The 18,816-nt window shown below is 47.1% G+C and overlaps 1 protein-coding gene across 3 annotated transcripts in view; it reads right to left on the minus strand.

Annotated features, from left to right (window-relative positions):
* Window positions 1-18,816, minus strand: part of adam11 (ADAM metallopeptidase domain 11) — a 213,849-nt gene that overhangs the window by 164,207 nt on the left and 30,826 nt on the right. For all 3 annotated transcript variants that reach the window (XM_038779233.1, XM_038779232.1, XM_038779234.1), the window contains exon 4: window positions 9,025-9,091. In XM_038779233.1, coding sequence (XP_038635161.1) covers window positions 9,025-9,091 — 67 coding nt within the window. The remainder of the gene's footprint in view (window positions 1-9,024; window positions 9,092-18,816) is intronic.

An 18,816-nucleotide genomic window follows, 5' to 3' on the forward strand; every position in this document is an offset into this window, starting at 1 on the left:
CTGGAGGAAACCCATGCAGACACGGGGAGAAAGTGCAATCTCCTCATCCGAGGTTGGAATTGAACCCGGGTCCCGATCCCTGATGCTGTGAAGAAACGGTGCTAACCACTGTGCCACCATGCCACCCCTTGATCCCTGAACAACTAATGGGAATATTTCAACTTGTCCTTAAACAAGCATTTAATAGTCTTGTGGGAGAGATGATGATGTAACCAAACCATCATCGATTGTCGTAAGAACCCATCTGGTTCACTAATGCTCTTTGGGGAAGGAAATCTCCCCCCTGCCCCCCATCTCCCCCCACCACCACCTGGTCTGGCCTACATATGACTCTAGACCCACAACAATGTGGTTTGACTGAACTGCCCTCTGTAATGGCCGAACACGACTCGCAGTTCAAGGCAATCAGGGATGGGCAAAAAATTCTGTCCTTGCCAGCAACGCCACATCCCATGAAAGAAGAAAGGAAGTCACCAAGGAACTGAAAAAGAACAGGTGACTCCTTCCAAGATGTCGCTTATTTACACCAAGGAAAACCCAGAAAAAATGATATTTTTAATCAAGGAAATTACAGTAAAACTCATTTGGTTAAATGAGCAGGAACCTTCTTTGCATAAATACTGCACTAAAACAGAGCCAGCAGCATAGTAATATCAGAACTCAATGAATGACACAATCTGAGCTGGAGTCTATGTGATTGGGTGGATTAAAGTAACCAACAAGTGATCAGAATCCTCCCTTCACTAGTGCAATTAGTATATTTCTTTTTGTGGGCAGTAACATGACCATCTACTATCCACATGAGGACACAGGGAAGAGACACAAAAATAGCAGAAGCCAGACACGTTACAGACTCTGCAGTTGAAGAGCCTGATCTTTAGATAGGAAGTCAAAAGTCTGCAATAATCCGATCAACTGCTCATTTCAAACATTGAACATGAAGCAATCAACCTCTATTTGTGGACAGGGTAGGATTCTGTGAACGAGAATTTAGTTGACTTTTTCTAATTAAGAACACAGGGAAAAGGGTGAGGATGAGAAAAGCCCATTCGAGCCACATCTTATCTCATGGATGCTGCACTTTGAATGCGTCTAATGATTTTACCTCCACTGCATTAGCCATCAGGTTATGAACATTATAGAAGAAAAATGTGTATTTATGTAGAACCTGCCATGTCCCAAGGAGATTCCAAAGTATTTCACAATCAGCCATTATTCTTTTTTAAAGATCTCTAATTACTATAATTATGCACGTAAAATGTGTGTAAAGAGGATCTGCTTTAAATGACGGCATCACAAATTTAAATTAATTTCTGTACCAGTTAATATTTTGTACACTCTAGTGGAGTCTCTCGTCAATTACCTTTATTGTAGACAGAGAGCTTCATTTTCTCTTATAACATTGTACCACTTTTTTAATCTTCACAATACTCTATTCTTCAGAAAATGCCTCCAAGGCAACACTGTCCAAAGCAGTGTCCAAAGGTTAGGGAGGGTTATGGGGAGAGGGTGGAGGTAGGGTGCTGTTTCAAGGCCTGGTGTAGACTCGATGGGCCAAATGGCCTCCTTCTGCACTGTAAATTCTATGATAATCTTCTGCATCAAACTAGGACAGCTGCTAACCGCAAGCAGTGAATTATTCTCATTGTACTCAATTTCATATCCTCAAAAAAAATATTCTTCATTCTTCAATTCTTAAATCAATCCAGATGGATTATCCAGGATAATAATGACACAGTGTAACAATACCATAACAAAATGCTGCTAAACTGGTCCATGTGTGCCAGTAGAATCCGCTTTTCAACCTCATCATCATCAGATCCTCCATGATCTACCTTTGCCAAGCAAAAATGGTCAGAGGTGACCAGGAAAACATTTGAGTTGAACAAAGGCTTGTTGAATTTCTGAGGGAAACTGCAATTTGAATCCTCTCACTCACTCTCACACATACACACTCAAAAGTCATTTTTAATTGGATGCTCTTTTATTTCGAAAAACGTAGAGTGGCCTCAGGACCGCCCGGACTCACTTTCAATCAAAACGCAAAGCTCCCTGAATGTATGATTAGAATTTGTATTCAGCTCTACAAGGCAATCATGCATTATTGGAACTGCATCGTAATCAGTTAGAAATATTTTTTAAAGTGGCAGCTGGCGTATATTGATTGTAAAAATTACTTTGGTGAATTATTCATTCTCGTCTGTTCTGAGATCATTTAAACAGCTAGTATAATGTGATGCAGCTACTGGATTTTACTATAAATGTCCCTCAGAGGAAAGGTATAATGGTCCTATTTTTTATTTGTTCATAGAATGTGGGTACTGCCTTTCCCTTGAGTAGGTGGTGGGAGCTGCCTTGTCGAATCACTGCAGGCTGTGCAATGTAGGTGCTCCTCTGTACCGTGAGGGAAGGAGTTCTATAATGATAAAGGAATAAATGGTTCCATTTAGGTCAGGATAGTGTGTGGATTGGGAGGGTAACTTGCAGATGCCAGTGTTGCCATGCGGTTGCTGCTGTGGTTCTTCTCAGCGGCGGAGGTTGCAGCTTTGCGAGGTGCAGTTAAAGGAGACTTGGCGGGTTAATATGGTGCATCCTGTATATGGTACAGACAGCTGTCTCTGTGCATCAGCAGCTGGAGTTGCCACTGGAGTCACTGTGGAGCATCCACCAGTATGAGATCTTTGTGGACAGCATGTACGGTGAGGTGGTCACACCTCGGGTACAAAGGAAATGGGTGCCCACCAGACAGAGCAAAAGCACTAGACAGGTAGTGCAGGAGTCTCCTGGGCCCATCTCCCTCTCGAACAGCTTTTTCTGTTTTGGATACTGTTGGGGGAGGTGGTTTCAGGGGAATGCAGCAAGAGCCAGGTGGCTGCACAGGGGATGCAAAAAAAGTGGGAGAGCAATAAAGATTACACCCAGTGCCATGCGTTAGCGCGTTCAGGAATAGGGAATACAGCAAATGAATAGGTGGCTGGAGAAATGGTGTAGGAGGGAGGGATTCGTATTTGTGCGGCAATAGGACATATTCTGGTGAAGATGTGACCTGTACAAGCCGGATGGGTTGCACACAGCAGGACAGGGACCAATATCCTCACAGGGGCATTTGCTGGTGCTATGGGGTGTGCTATTGGGGGGGGGGGGGGGGGGGGGGGAACCAACCAGGGAACATCAGTACAAACTGATATAATGGATATGATATGACTGTGACCACAAGACATGGCTGCAGGGTGACCAAGGCCGGGACCTAAGTATCCCAAGGTATTCAATGTTTAGGAAGGACGGGCAGAATGCTGTGGGATGGCATTGTTAGTTAAGAATGAAATCAGCGCAATAATGAGAGGATATTGGCTCAGAAAATCTTGATGTAGAATCAGTCTGGGTGGAGTTTTTTCTAATAAATTTAGAATAACCAATTCATTTTTTCCAATTAAGGGGCAATTTAGCGTGGCCAATCCACCTAACCTGCACATCATTTGGGTTGTGGGGCGAAATCTACACAAACACGGGGAGAATATGCAAACTCCACACGGACAGTGACCCAGAGCCGGGATCAAACCTGGGACCACGGCGCCATGAGGCCACAGTGCTAACCCACTCCGCCACCCCGTGCTGCCCTAGTCTGGGTGGAGTTAAGAAGCAACAAGGTGCATAAAGCATTAGCGGGTGTTGTCTATTAGCCTCCAAATAGTTGAAGTAAGGCAGGGGATGGCATTAAACAGGAAATTAGAGGTGCATGTAACGGAGGGTACTACAGTTGGCATGGGTGACTTTAATCTGCATGTAGATTGGGCAATGCAAATTAGTAATAATACTCTGATGGGTGAATTCCTGGAGTGCGTACATGATGGTTTTTTAGATGAGTATGTCAAGGAACCAACCAGGGAACATGCTAGCCTTGATTTGGTTTTATGCAATGAGAAGGGGTTAATTAATAATCTTGTTGTGCAGGATGTTTAGGGAACAATGACTATAACATGATAGAGTTCTCCATTAGCATAGAAAGTGAAGATATCCGATCTGAAACTAGGGTCCTAAATCTAAACAAAGGAAACTCTTAAGGCTAAGGTAGATTAGGGAACTTCATTAAAAGGCATGATGGTGGATAGGCAATGGCTAATCCTTAAGGAATAAATGTAACATTGTAACAGTTACACATTTCTTTCTGGCGCAAAAGGATTCACAGGCTGATTAAGTTTTTTCAAATCACCATACTTGCGGTTCAACGATCACCACCAAAAATGATCAATCATCTAATTTCTGTTTGTGGCCCTTAGTATGCAACGGTTAGCTACTTTCCTTGATTGCAAGACAATACTGATTACATTTCAAGTGATTTATTCATTGTGAAGCATTTTAGAACATAAGGCGAGAGCTGCTACATAAATGCTGTTTCTTTATTTTCTATTCTGCCCTCAGCAAAGGATTCAGACCAGAAATTTAACACAAATCCTGGAACTCCTCTCCTAACAGCACTGTCGGTGTACCCACCATTTCAAGAATGTGGCCCACAGACCACCTTCTCTAGGGTAATTAGTGATGGACACCAAATGCTGGTCGTGCCAGTGACGTCCACATCCCATGAATGAATAAACAAAAAAACAGTACAAGAGAAATACATTGACTAAACACACAACATCTGGAAGTGAAAGGATAAGAAGATTTAAACTGGTCCTTAGGTGAAGCAAGGAGTTACATGAAGATTTCTTCCGATTGATATTATCAAAAAACAAAGAAAGAATACAGCACAGGAACAGGCCCTTTGGCCCTCCAAGCCTGTACCAGTCATGATACCACCCTTGGTCAAAACCCTAAATGTCAAAGAACAATACAGCACAGGAACAGGCCCTTCGGCCCTCCAAGCCTGTACCAGTCATGATACCACCCTTGGTCAAAACCCTAAATGTCAAAGAACAATACAGCACAGGAACAGGCCCTTCGGCCCTCCAAGCCTGTACCAGTCATGATACCACCCTTGGTCAAAACCCTAAATGTCAAAGAACAATACAGCACAGGAACAGGCCCTTCGGCCCTCCAAGCCTGTACCAGTCATGATACCACCCTTGGCCCAAATCCTAAAGAACAAAGAACAATACAGCACAGGAACAGGCCCTTCGGCCCTCCAAGCCTGTACCAGTCATGATACCACCCTTGGCCCAAATCCTAAAGAACAAAGAACAATACAGCACAGGAACAGGCCCTATTATCAAAGCCACTTACAATGTCATTAGAAATACCAATCAGAGGACAGGACGGAGAGCATATGAAAAAATGAAAATCGCTTATTGTCACGAGTAGGCTTCAATGAAGTTACTGTGAAAAACCCCTAGTCGCCACATTCCGGCGCCTATCCGGGGAGGCTGGTACGGGAATTGAACCGTGCTGCTGGCCTGCTTGGTCTGCTTTAAAGCCAGCGATTTAGCCTGGTGAGCTAAACCAGCCCCTGGTGAGCTAAACCATATCCACATGTACCTTGAGTGCAGCAATGTTCCGTGAATAATTTTCATGCAATAACTTCCATTTGTTTAGTGCCTTCAATGTAGAGATCAAAACAACTGAAATTATTCACCTTTCATGAATGAAATGAACTGTACTGTTTCTGCCTCCATGGGTTATCCTCTACTAGCTTTGCACCAGGAAAGCTTGTGAATAGCCAATTCAGATTGCCAACCGGTTTGATAAACAATGTATCCCCTGCCATATGTCTAGGATTGGGCATTGCAACATTACTGCGATGACCCCTTGCTATGTTGGTGAATGATAATTAACCTTCTTAAACTAACATGAGAAACAACAGGCAAACTTGAATAATAAATTAAGCTATTCTAAACCAGGAGGACGTTGAACAAATACACTGCTCTTTCCAAAATGAGATAACGGAGGAGGCCGTTGTCTTGTTACTAGAACAAGAACTTAGAACATCCAGTGCAGAAGGAGGCCATTCGGCCCATCGAGTCTGCACTGACCCATTTGCACTTAAAAATGGGCCAGTGACAGAATCAAATTCAGAAACTGCTGTAAGGGTTATCTTATTTTGGATTAATGTCCATTTCAACCTATATCTCGGGAGGCCTAAACATCCACCTCAAGGACTAAATAGAATATAGCCTGGAGCTCCTGCCGCCGCCAAATAGGAAAGTTGACTCCCATTCCAGTCACCAGCACACATATAGTTTCTCCAACCATTATTGTTAATTCGCCGCCTGCCATCCACTTCCCAAAATTTCGGCTCCCAAACACTGCCTGGTCCCTTCCTCCCGCTGCCTCCTGTTCCCCTCGTTGCTTCCCTGCCACAGCCCTTCACCACTGGCTGCTTCCCTCCCACATCCCTCGCCGCTCCTGAAAGTGAACCCATGGACGGCGATGGGCCCGGACGGGATCCCTGGTCGTGCACTCAGAGCCTGCGCATACCAGCTGGCAGAGGTATTCACAGACATCTTTAACCTATCCCTACTCCACTCCGAGGTCCCCACCTGCTTCAAGAAGACCACCATCATACCGGTACCAAAGAAGAACCAGGCAACGTGCCTCAATGACTACCGCCCGGTGGCCCTGACGTCAGTTGTAATGAAGTGCTTCGAGAGGCTAATCATGAAGCGCATCACCTCCATACTCCCGGAACGCCTTGACCCACTTCAATTCGCATACCGTCGCAACCGGTCCACATCAGACGCCATTTCCCTGGCCCTCCAGTCATCCCTAGAGCATCTCAAAAACAAGGACTCCTACATCAGACTCCTATTTATTGACTACAGCTCCGCCTTCAACACCATAATCCCAGCCAAGCTCATATCAAAGCTCCAAAACCTAGCACTTGGCTCTCCACTCTGCAACTGGATCCTTGACTTTCTGACCAACAGACCACAGTCAGTAAGAATGAACACCAACACCTCCTCCATAATAGTCCTCAATACCGGTGCCCCGCAAGGCTGCGTACTTAGCCCCCTACTCTACTCCCTGTACACACACGACTGCATGGCAAAACTTGGTTCCAACTCCATCTACAAGTTTGCTGACGATACGACCATAGTGGGCCGGATCTCGAATAACGACGAGTCTGAATACAGGAGGGAGATAGAGAACCTAGCGGAGTGGTGTAACAACAACAATCTCTCCCTCAATGCCAGAAAAACTAAAGAGCTGGTCATCGACTTCAGGAAGCAAAGTACTGTACACACCCCTGTCAGCATCAACGGAGCCGAGGTAGAGATGGTGAGCAGTTTCAAATTCCTAGGGGTGCACATCACCAAAAATCTATCCTGGTCCACTCACGTCGACGCTATCACCAAGAAAGCACAACAGCGCCTATACTTCCTCAGGAAACTAAGGAAATTCGGCATGTCCACATTAACCCTTACCAACTTTTACAGATGCACTATAGAGAGCATCCTATCGGGCTGCATCACAGCCTGGTATGGCAACTGCTCGGCCCAGGACCCCAAGGAACTTCAGAGAGTCGTGAATACCGCCCAGTCCATCACACGAACCTGCCTCCCATCCATTGATTCCATCTACACCTCCCGCTGCCGGGGGAAAGTAGGCAGCATAATCAAGGATCCCTCCCACCCGGCTTACTCACTTTTCCAACTTCTTCCATCGGGCAGGAGATTCAGAAGTCTGAGAACACGCACAAACAGACTCAAAAACAGCTTCTTCCCCACTGTCACCAGACTCCTAAATGACCCTCTTATGGACTGACCTCATTAACACTACACCCATGTATGCTTCATCCGATGCCAATGCTTATGTAGTTACATTGTATATATTGTGTTGCCCTATTATGTATTTTCTTGTATTTTCTTGAATTCTGTTTAATTCCCTTTTCTTCCCATGTACTGAATGATCTGCTTGCAGAAAAATACTTTCACTGTACCTCGGTACACGTGACAATAAACAAATCCAATCCTCCCACTCTCCTCACCAATTCGCCGCTGTGACACCACACTGCTCCCTTTGCCACTGACTCAGTTCTCCTCAATGCCCCTCGTCGCTCCCTCCACCACTCAGCCACTGCATCAGAATGTATGGGGCTGTGTGGAAGGGAGAGATGAAAGGAACTGTAAGAGCAAAAGGCACTGCAAGCTGGAGGGATAGCTGAGGGATGTGGGAGAGAATGGGGGAAACTTGAGGGAGGAGTGAAGCGAGGGCAAGGGGCTGTAAGAGTTACCCGGGCGATGATGACAAGGGAGTTTATTGACTTTATTCAGTCTCTCGGCTCTCCTCCCACAGACACTATCCCATCTAACCAATACCCATCACCCGTTTTTCTTATTGTAATTGACAATAATAAACTTTTAACAATGCAACTGGTAAGACATTAATGGGGGAGGGGGCAAGGGAAATGGGGGTAGCGGAAGGGAACCTGAATACTTGTGTTTTCACTTTTTTCTCTTTCTTCAATCTTTACCATCTTTAATGTTGGCAGCTGCCTGGGACATTCTCGGCAGTGACATCTGTACAAAAGCAGGAATTACTCAGCCTAGTGTTGCAGCATAAGTAGCCAAAACCTAGAATATATAGCATTGAAACTCTCTCCACAGGACAGAGAGTTGGGCCTCTCAACGTTTCTTGTCCAACACATTCACAATTTTAAAGACCTTTATCAGTTTGCTTCCAAGCCTACTCTTCTCGTAAATTAACCCGTTTACAATTTCGGGCGATGCCTTCAGCATAGACCTCAGTGCCATTTTCATCTCTACCTGTCTGATTAATGGCAGTTCCAGTCCCACCTCATCAATCGTGGGCTGTACAAGTCAGAGTAAGAGGTGGTATCCTTAGCTGCTGTGAGATCAAGCTTTTGGAGTCATTTTTCTGACCGTCGCTTGAAGCTTTCCACCAAGGGTTGCAAACATGCGTGTGTGGCTGTTGCCATAGGTTCTGCTCTCTTGTTACCTGCTGCTCCATGTTGCTTCTTCCTGTTTCAAACCTCTTCACACGTGTCAGTGTGCTTTCGTACTGTCCATATTGCTTTATCACTTTTACATTCCTCTCATAAAATGTAAGCAAATAATATCTGTATCTTACCAAAGTCTGTGTTGTCCTTCCTTCCTCACTGAATTGTCTTTCAATGTAACGGGCTGACAGCAAATCACTGATAAAGACAAGAGAACAAAAATGGAAATGTGAATATGCAAATGGATTTGCTATTCTGGCAGGTTAGATCTCAACGTAACAGTCAGTATACTTCAGGATATTGCAAGTTACAAGAGATTACAAACGGTAATTACAGCTAATATCCAGTTCCTGCAGAACAGCACTATCCCTTCACTCAATGCACTGATTCTACCTTCATTACCTTGTCTGGAAGGCAATTCTATTGATTACATTTAACATGAAACAAAGCTCCCTGACCTTGACTTGAACTTTCCTTTTATTAGTTTATACCTTTGTCCTTTAGCTCTACTATCATCTTGAAAGAATACTTAGGATTAACCTTTCCTATTCCGCTGAAGTACTTGTCCATGTTTTGTCTCACATTTGCCTCAGTTTTGGTCTAGCCTTATCCTCAAAGCTTAGCCCAGCCCAACATTGGGAATCACCCTTGCAGACCTTCTCTGCACCATTTCCAAGGCTTTGAAGGCTGTTTTATTTCTGTCCCACAATGAAAATTGAAAACAATATTTAAGATGTGGAGATGCCGCCGTTGGATTGGGGTGCACAGTAAGAAGTCTTACAACATTAGATTAAAGTCCAACAGGTCACCTGAGGAAGGAGCTGTGCTCCGTAAGCTAGTGATTCAAAACAAACCTGTTGGACTTTAACCTGGTGTTGTAAGACTTCTTACAATATTTAAGGTGAAGACTTCCAGCCGAGTTTAAGAACGATGATGAGGAACATATCAGCCCTGATCGAATAGCGGAGCAGACCCAATGGGCCGAATGGTCTAATTCTGCTCACATATCTTCTGGCCTTATGGACCGCAACCTTGTACTTAGCAGATTTAGCTGCTTAAATAACAATCGAGGAAACATAAACTCCAAACACGTAGAATGAAAATGTATTACAAGAGTGCAGTATAAATGATCTCTCTCCATGAATACAGAAAATCCTTCCAGTGCTTTAAGTCACCTGTATGTCCCCCCACAATGTTAGCTAATTCTCACATTGTGAAACTTCTCCATGTGCCTCAATTCCTATAGAAGCAATCCTCTGAAATGCAAATGACTTGTTCTCTCCTCACCTACTAAACTAGACATAATTAAAGACTTAAGTGAAATTGGTGAGACTAATACGTATACCATCATTCGTGCAAAAAAAGTTTTGAGCCATCAGTGTTGGTGATAGCAGATCATATGCATGCATTTATGCCCAACAATCCACATAACCTTTCAATTTTATTCTCAATTTCCTCAAATGTGTGGCAGATAAAGTGAGGAACCACATGGCAGGTTTGATTGGAAACATGTTATAGATACACAGGATTTAGGCTTTTACAACACTTGTTAGAATACGTGTAGTGTATGAATTACACCAGTGACCCATTCTCATGTTGCTAATACATCAGGCACAGTGGAATGTGTTTTATTCTGCTTTTTGTTTCTCCTATTCAATCTTGAAGCGGGTTAAGTTATCCCTCTTGTAGCTGTCTTTAATGGTGATAAAGTATGCGGGCATAATTCTCCAGTTGGAAGACTAAGGACCACACTGCGCCGGCAAAGCAGCTCATGTGTGAACCTCGGGCAGATATTTTCAGTCGTTCACTTGAGATTTGGGAGTGCCATAGGATTGGAAGAATTGTGTATCCCTCATTCATACTAACATTGGAACATTAAAAAAATAGGAGCAGGAATAGGCATTTGACCCTTCTAACTTGCCCGGCCATTCAATACGATCTGATATTCATGGATGATCTTTGACCTCAACTCCACCTTCAGACATTCTCTCCATATGTCTAATTCTCTTATTATCCAAAAACGTAATGAGTGGGCATCCCCATCCCTCTGGCTTAGAGAATTCCAAAGACCACAATCCTTTGAGTGAAGAAATTTCTCATCATCTCAGTCCGGAACATTTCACCTTCCTGGAATTCTGAGACTGTGACCCTTTGGTATGAGGCTGTCCAGTCAGGGAAAATACCTCCCAACACCTACCCTATCAAGCAATTTGATATGTTTCAATTAGATCATCTGTCATTTTTCTAAATTCTAGGGAACATAAGCCTACAATGCTCAATATTTCCTCAAAAGGACAACCCCTCATCCCAGGGAACAAACCAATAAATCTTTGCGACACTCCAACCAAGACAAGTATATCCTTCCTTTGGGAAGGAAACCTGAATTGTCCACAGTACTCCAGATGTTCTCCTATATTATCGAAGTAAGACTTCTTTACTCTAATTATACTTTGTAATAAAGGAAAATGGAGCATTTTTTCCTAATTTCTTGTGATACCTGCATGCTACCTTTCAGTGCTCCATCTACGAGAATGCCCAGATTCCTGTGAATGCCAACATTTCTCAGTCTCCAACCATTTAAAATTATTCCCCTTACTATATGTCCTTTCAAAGAGAATAACTCCACATTTCCCTACATTATATTCCATTTACCATGTGGGCTTACATATTTACTTAACGTGTCACACCAGAGAATCCCATAGAATGCCGACAGTGCAGAAGGAGGCCATTCAGCCTTCAAGTCTGCTCGAACCCTCTGAAAGAGCACCCCACCTACATCCAATCCCCCACCGTATCCCTGTATTCCCACCTAACCCATGCATCTTTGGACACTTAGAGGAATGTTTAGCATGGCCAATCCACCTAACCGGCACATATTTGGACTGTGGGAGGAATCAGGAGCACTCGGAAGAAACCCATGCAGACATGGGGAGAACATGCAAACTCCACTCAGTCACCCAAGGTTGGAATTGAACCAGGGTTGGCGCTGTGTTGCAGCAGTGCTACCCACTGTGCCACCATTCTGCCCTAGCTATATCCTTTTGCATCTCTTTGTATCTTCTTCACAGCTTACTCCTCCACCAAGCTTTGTATTGTCAGGAAACTTGAATACATTATACTTGGTCCCCTCACCTAAATCATTTAATTGACTGTAAATAGCTGAGGTCCAAGGTTGTGGTACACTGCTAGTCGTAGCCCGCCAAATTGAAAATGACCCATTTATTCCTACTCTGTTTTGTCCTAATCAATCCTGAGTCCATGCTAATACATTGGCCACATGCCATTAGCTCTTATTTTGTGCAATAATCTCAGGTGTGCTGCCTCATCGAATGATTTTTGAAAATCCAAATGCATTGCATCCCTTGGTTTACCCTTTTCCAATCTATTTGTTACAGCCAACGGAGTCGTCAAACATTATTTCCCTTTCATAAATCTGTGCTGAATCCTCCTAACCATTATGAATTTCCAGCTCCACCCACCACCTCCTTAATAACAGTTCCGAGCATTTTCTCTACTCCTGGTGTCAGGGTAATTGGTTTATAGTTCCCGGTTTTCTCACACCCTCCTTTCTTGAATATTGGTGTTACAGATTTGCTACCTTCCAATCCATGGGGACGGTTTTCGAATCTAGGCAATTCTGGAAAATCAAAACTATTTCTGTAGCCGCCCTTTTTAAAACCCTTGCTGCAGATCATCAGGTCAAAAGGGATGTGAATCTGAAATCCCATTATTTTCTCCAGGCATATTTCTTTACAAATAATACTATTCCGAAATTGTTCATTTTAATTGGACTTTGATTTGTCACTATTTACAGAACTTTTTTGTTTTCTACCATGAAGGCAGGTACAAAGTATTTTCTCAATGTTTCTGCCTTTTCCTTAACCCCAATTTTAAATATTCCTGCCTCTGGCTGGAATTATATGACTTGCTGGGTATGGGGTGACAGGTGGGAGGAGGGTACAATTGGGTGCCAAGATGGCGGCATCTATCTGCACCTGCCCAATCTTACCAGCAGCAAGGAAGGTATCAAGTGGCCTGTTGGAATGCGGTCCAATTGAGGCTTTTAATTAGCTAGTTAGTGGCCATTAAGGGCTTCCTCCTATTAGCGCCAATGGGATTTTACCCATGGTGGGATAGTCCATGCCAGGTCACCATGTTTATTACTGGGCACGGGGTGTGTGTTTGTGTGTGTGTGCATCCTTTTCGGGCCCCATGTGCCCATCGGAGCTCCCCCACCCCCACCCATTGCAATTTCACCCCTGTTGCCCTGAGAATCAATGAGAGACTCTTTTTGCGAGAGAGCAGGTGGGGGAGGGAGGGAGCGAGGGGTGGGGGAGGGAGAGAGTGAGTGGGGGAGAGAGTGAGATTATGAGCAGATGCACATGTACTGGGTCCCAAGGCTGACAAATGAATTTTAATACAAAAGAGGTATTCAATTGGGCTTTGATAAGGGGAAGGGGAAGAAGGCACAGCAGGAGAAACAAGAGTCAATAAATTCTTTTAAAATTAATTAAGACTGCGCCTTGAAAAGAAAAACATTAAACAGAATACCGAGTGGGATTAAAATAAAAGCTCATGTGGAAAAAGCTCCGCCACTAACTAGATGGGCTGAATGGTTTATCTCTACACTGTAACATTCCCTACTGCCTCTGGTCAGGTGAATTTGCGTAAAATTGCTCATTTTAAACACAGTAATTTACTCTTTGATGTGAAGAGAGAGAGAGAAAAGAGGCAATTTCACAATAGCACAAACTCACCAATTAAAAGAGTCAGATTGCACGATGAATTGAACAGTGCTGGGAGTAGAGAAAAGGTTAAGATCAGGAGAGGGAAGGTAAAACTGAATTGTCCAGAGAGTACATCACTCGGAAGGAATAGCTTGCCAGCTGCATGCACAGATGTCCTTGTAACCATAACATAAGAGGTCTGGGTAAAATGCTCATGGTTTAACTCCCTTTTCAAGAAGACGGGGTTACAGATGGTGAGGGTTTATTTAAAAATAAAATTGGTTTGATTGTCTTTTTGAGCAGCTATTTCCTGTAACTGCACATCATTACCAATGTGATGACAGGAACTGACTTATTCCTTGTGTGGTGGTATGATTTGCATAGCTGCCTGCCATTGGTGCAGAACACCGGCTCACCATTGGCCCTGGTCGGTCATGTGCCTCTCGACCGATTGGTTGAGACCAGTCATGTGACGGCCCCCCCGATTGGTCGAGAGGCTGAATTAACCCTGCCTCCAGAGCGAGGTATAAATACCCTGAACGCCCGGCGGTCATCCATTTACTGTAGTTGACCGCAGGGCTAATATCTAGCTTATTAAAGCCTAACTTTTGTACAGCAACTAGTCTCGCGTTCAATTGATGGTTCATCAATTTAATAAGCTAGAATTTTGAAGATGGAGCTCCGGATCAATCCCGAATGCCTCCGCATCAGCCCGCAAACTCAGAACGCTTCCAGAAATCTTTAAACATTGGCTGGCATGTTTCGATGGATACCTGGCGTCCGCAAACAACCCCACCACCACGGCACAGAAGCTTCACATCCTCCACTCCAGTGTGGGCATAGCGGCCTACGCGATGATTGCGGAGGAAAAAGATTACGACGCGGCCATGCTTAAGCTGAATGGAAAGTTTCTTAAACCGGTAAACAGAGTATTCGCCCGACATCGGCTGGCTACCAGACAACAGCTCCCCGGTGAGTCATTAGATGTTTTTTACCGGGCCCTCGCTGTCCTGGGGAGGAATTGCTCATGCCTCCAATGGTAAGCCACGGAGCACATGGAACTTCTGATTAGAGATGCTTACGTGGGGATCTGTACAGGGGTTCGCCCGGAGGTGGCAAACATTTATTGACTTATTTGCGGGAGAGTGAGCGTCAGCAGGGGGTGGGGGTAGAGTAGAGTAGAGTAGGAGGGAAAAAATGGCGGGTAGTACCGGTGGGAGAGGAGCGGCCTTGTGCAGTATGTTACGATTGAAGTATTGAAAGTACATGGATGTTTGCACATTTTTGCCTTTTTTGCTTTCTTTCTGTTGATGTTTGTAACTGTTTGATGTACCATCGATTGCACGCGAGGCGAGTGATTTACCAAAGTCTGGCTTTAATTGACTAGAACACAGCTCTGCGATCGTCTACAGTGGAAAGGGACGATCGTCAGGCGTCTGAGCATTTATACCTCGTTAATAGAGGCGTGGTTAACTCAGCCTCTCGGCCAATCGGTCGAGAGGCACATGACCGACCAGGGCCAATGGTAAGCCGACGTTCTGGCCCAATGGCAGACGAGTATGCAGATCATATCATCACATTGTTTACAAAGCCAAAAACTACCTCAATAAAATTGTTTATTAAAAAAAAAAGAGATGCTTACGTGGCTGGGATGCAGTCTGCCGCTATCCGCCAGCGGATGCTGGAGAAAGACGACCTCGGCCTAACTGAGGCATGGACTCACTCCACCTCCCTGGAGGTCGCCGATTTAAACGCCCGCGCCTATGTCCCCAGCCGCACTGCAGCACCCTGGGTCTCCTGGCATTCTTCCCCACTGCCATCCGCCGCTCCCGACCCCCCTCAGGCCTGTGCCGCGGGACGCCCCGACAAGTCCGCGTGGCCCCGCTGCTATTTCTGTGGGTTCGCTAAACACCCTCACCCGCGCTGCCCAGCCCGCTCCGCCCTCTGTAAGAGCTGCGGGAAGAAGGGCCACTTTTCATCCATCTGCCAGTCGCTGCTGTACCGCTCAAATCGGTCGCTGCTGTGCCGCGCAGCGACTGGGGATCCCCCCCTCTTAACCATTGGCTGGCATGTTTCAATGGATATCTGGCGTCCGCAAACAGCACCCCCCTCCGGGCCCTTGCGGGCCCTTCCAGTACACCGCGCCAATCTCTCCCCCCCCCCACTCTCCTCCGGGCCCTTCCGACGCACCGCGCAAATCTCTCCTCGCCGCCCCCGAGCCCCTGCGCCCGGCCTGCGCACCTCTCTGCCCCCGCTCTCAACGGCCCGCCGGCACCACTAACCCCGCCCCCAGCAACCACAAGGGCCCCGCCATCTTGGGCCCCGGACACCACGTGCGGGTCCTGGGCGCCGCCAACTTGGGGCCCCGACTCCACGTCCAGGTTCTGGGTGCCGCCACCTTGGGACCCCGACTCCACGTGCGGATCCTGGGCACCACCATCCTGGACTGGCACGCAAGGTTCTGCCAGCAACTACTCGGCCGACGACGACTACGACGATGGTTCTTCTCCACGGCTCGCGGCCATTCAACTCGACCAATCACGGCCACGCACGCTCGCCAAAACAACGACGCTGATCCACCTCAACGGCCACGAGACGGGCTGCCTGCTGGACTCCGGGAGCACGGAAAGCTTCGTTCACCCTGCCATGGTAAGACGCTGCGCGCTCCCTGACCATCCTGTAAAACACAAAATCGGGTTAGCCTCAGGTTTGCACTCCGTCCGCATCACCGAGTGCTGCATCGCGGACCTCACGGTCCAAGGGAAGGTTTTTAAAAATTACAAACTCCTTGTCCTCCCTGACCTTTGCGCATGGCACTCCTAGGACTGGACTTCCAGTGCAACCTGCAGAGCTTGACCTTCCAATTTGGCGGCCCTATACCCCCCCTCACTGTCTGCAGCCTCGCGTCCCTCAAAGTGGACCCCCCCCTCCTTGTTTGCTAACCTCACCCCCGATTGCAAACCCGTCGCGACACGGAGCAGAAGGTACAGCGCCCAGGACCGGACCTTCATCAGGTCCGAGGTCCAGAGGTTGCTGAAGGAAGGGGTCATCGAGGCCAGCAACATCGGTCTGGTGCTGGTGGTCCGGACTGGGGAGAAAAACCGGATGGTCATCGACTATAGCCAGACCATCAACCGGTTTACGCAACTGGACGCGTATCCTCTCCCCCGTATTTCCACCATGGTAAATGATATCGAAGTACAAAGTCTTCTCCACTATGGACTTTAAGTCCGCTTATCACCAGCTCCCCATCCGCGCGAGTGACCGCAAGTACACTGCATTCGAGGCTGATGGGCGCCTCTACCACTTCCTTAGGGTTCCATTCAGTGTCACAAATGGGGTCTCGGTCTTCCAACGGGAGATGGACCGAATGGTCAACAAGTACGGATTACAGGCTACCTTCCCGTACCTCGATAATGTCACCATCTGCGACCACGGCCAGCAGGACCATGACGCCAACCTCCAGAAATTCCTCCAAACAGCAAAACTCCTTAACCTCACATACAATAAGGATAAGTGCGTGTTTAGCACCGACCGTCTAGCCATCCTCGGCTACGTAGTGTGTAACGGAGTGATAGGCCCCGACCCCGAACGCATGCGCCCCCTGATGGAACTCCGTCTCCCCAATACCCTCAAATCCCTCAAACGCTGCCTGGGTTTCTTCCCTTACTACGCCCAATGGGTTCCCAACTACGCTGACAAGGCCCGTCCCCTCATTCAAACCACGACCTTCCCGCTGTTGTCAGAGGCCTGCCAGGCCTTTAGCCGCATCAAAGCGGACATCGCAAAGGCCACGATGTGCGCCGTCGACGAGTCCCTCCCCTTCAAGGTCGAGAGCGATGCATCAGAAGTTGCTCTGGCGGCCACCCTGAACCAAGCGGGCAGACCCGTGGCCTTCTTCTCCAGAACCCTCCAGGCTTCCGAACTCCGCCACTCCTCTGTGGAAAAGGAAGCCCAGGCCACATTCGAAGCTGTGCGACATTGGAGGCGCTATTTGGCCGGCAGGAAGTTTACCCTCCTCACAGACCAACAGTCAGTGGCCTTCATGTTTGATAATGCACAAAGGGGCAAGATTAAGAATGACAAGATCTTACGGTGGCGGATCGAGTTGTCCACGTACAACTATAAGATCTTGTATCGTCCTGGGAAGCTCAATGAGCCTCCTGATGCCCTGTCCCGCGGTACCTGCTCCAGCGCGCAGATAGGCCGCCTCCTCTCCCTCCACGTGGACCTCTGCCATCCAGGGGTGACCCGTTTCTACCATTTCATTAAGGCCCGCAACCTGCCTTTCTTCATCGAGGCAGTCAGGACAGTAACCCATGACTGCCACATCTGTGCAGTGTGCAAACCGCATTTCTACCGCCCCGAGCACGCGCATCTGATCAAAGCATCCCGCCCCTTCGAACGTCTCAGCACTGACTTCAAGGGGCCCCTTCCCTCTAGCAACCGCAATATTTACTTCCTGGCGGTAATCGACGAATACTCCCGCTTCCCCTTCGCCATTCCCTGCCCCGACATGGCCACATCGACCGTCATTAAGGCCCTCCTCTCCATCTTCTCCCTGTTCGGCTACCCCGCATACATACAGAGCGATCGGGGGTCCTCATTTATGAGAGACGAGCTGTGTCAATTCCTGCTCAACAGGGGCATTGCCTCTAGCAGGACGACCAGCTATAACCCTCGGGAACGGACAGGTCGAGCGGGAGAATGGTACCATCTGGAAGACCATACTACTGGCCCTCCGGTCCAGAGATCTCCCTATTTCCCGATGGCAAGAGGTTATCCCCGATGCCCTACATTCTATCCGCTCACTCCTCTGTACCACAAAAAAATCAGACACCTCATGAACGTCTTCTTGTTTTCCCCAGGAAGTCATCCTCCGGATCCCCTCTCCCAACGTGGCTGGCCGCCCCCGGACCCATCTTGCTCCGGAAGCATGTGCGGGTGCACAAGTCTGACCCGTTGGTGGAACAAGTCCAGTTACTCCACGCTAACCCGCAGTATGCTTTCGTGGAGTACCCCGACGGTCAGCAGGACACGGTCTCCCTCTGGGACCTGGCACCCGCCGGCGTGCGGCCTTCCCCCCCTTCACCACAGACCCCCTCCTGTGTTTTTTCCCCCAGCGCCCCACCCAGGCCACCCCTTCCCCATCCATGGCGTCTCCACCACCAGCCCAGGTGACGGAGACTGTTCAAG

The sequence above is a fragment of the Scyliorhinus canicula genome, chromosome 19 (genome assembly GCF_902713615.1).
Source record: "Scyliorhinus canicula chromosome 19, sScyCan1.1, whole genome shotgun sequence".
NCBI classification, from domain to species: Eukaryota; Metazoa; Chordata; class Chondrichthyes; order Carcharhiniformes; family Scyliorhinidae; genus Scyliorhinus; species Scyliorhinus canicula.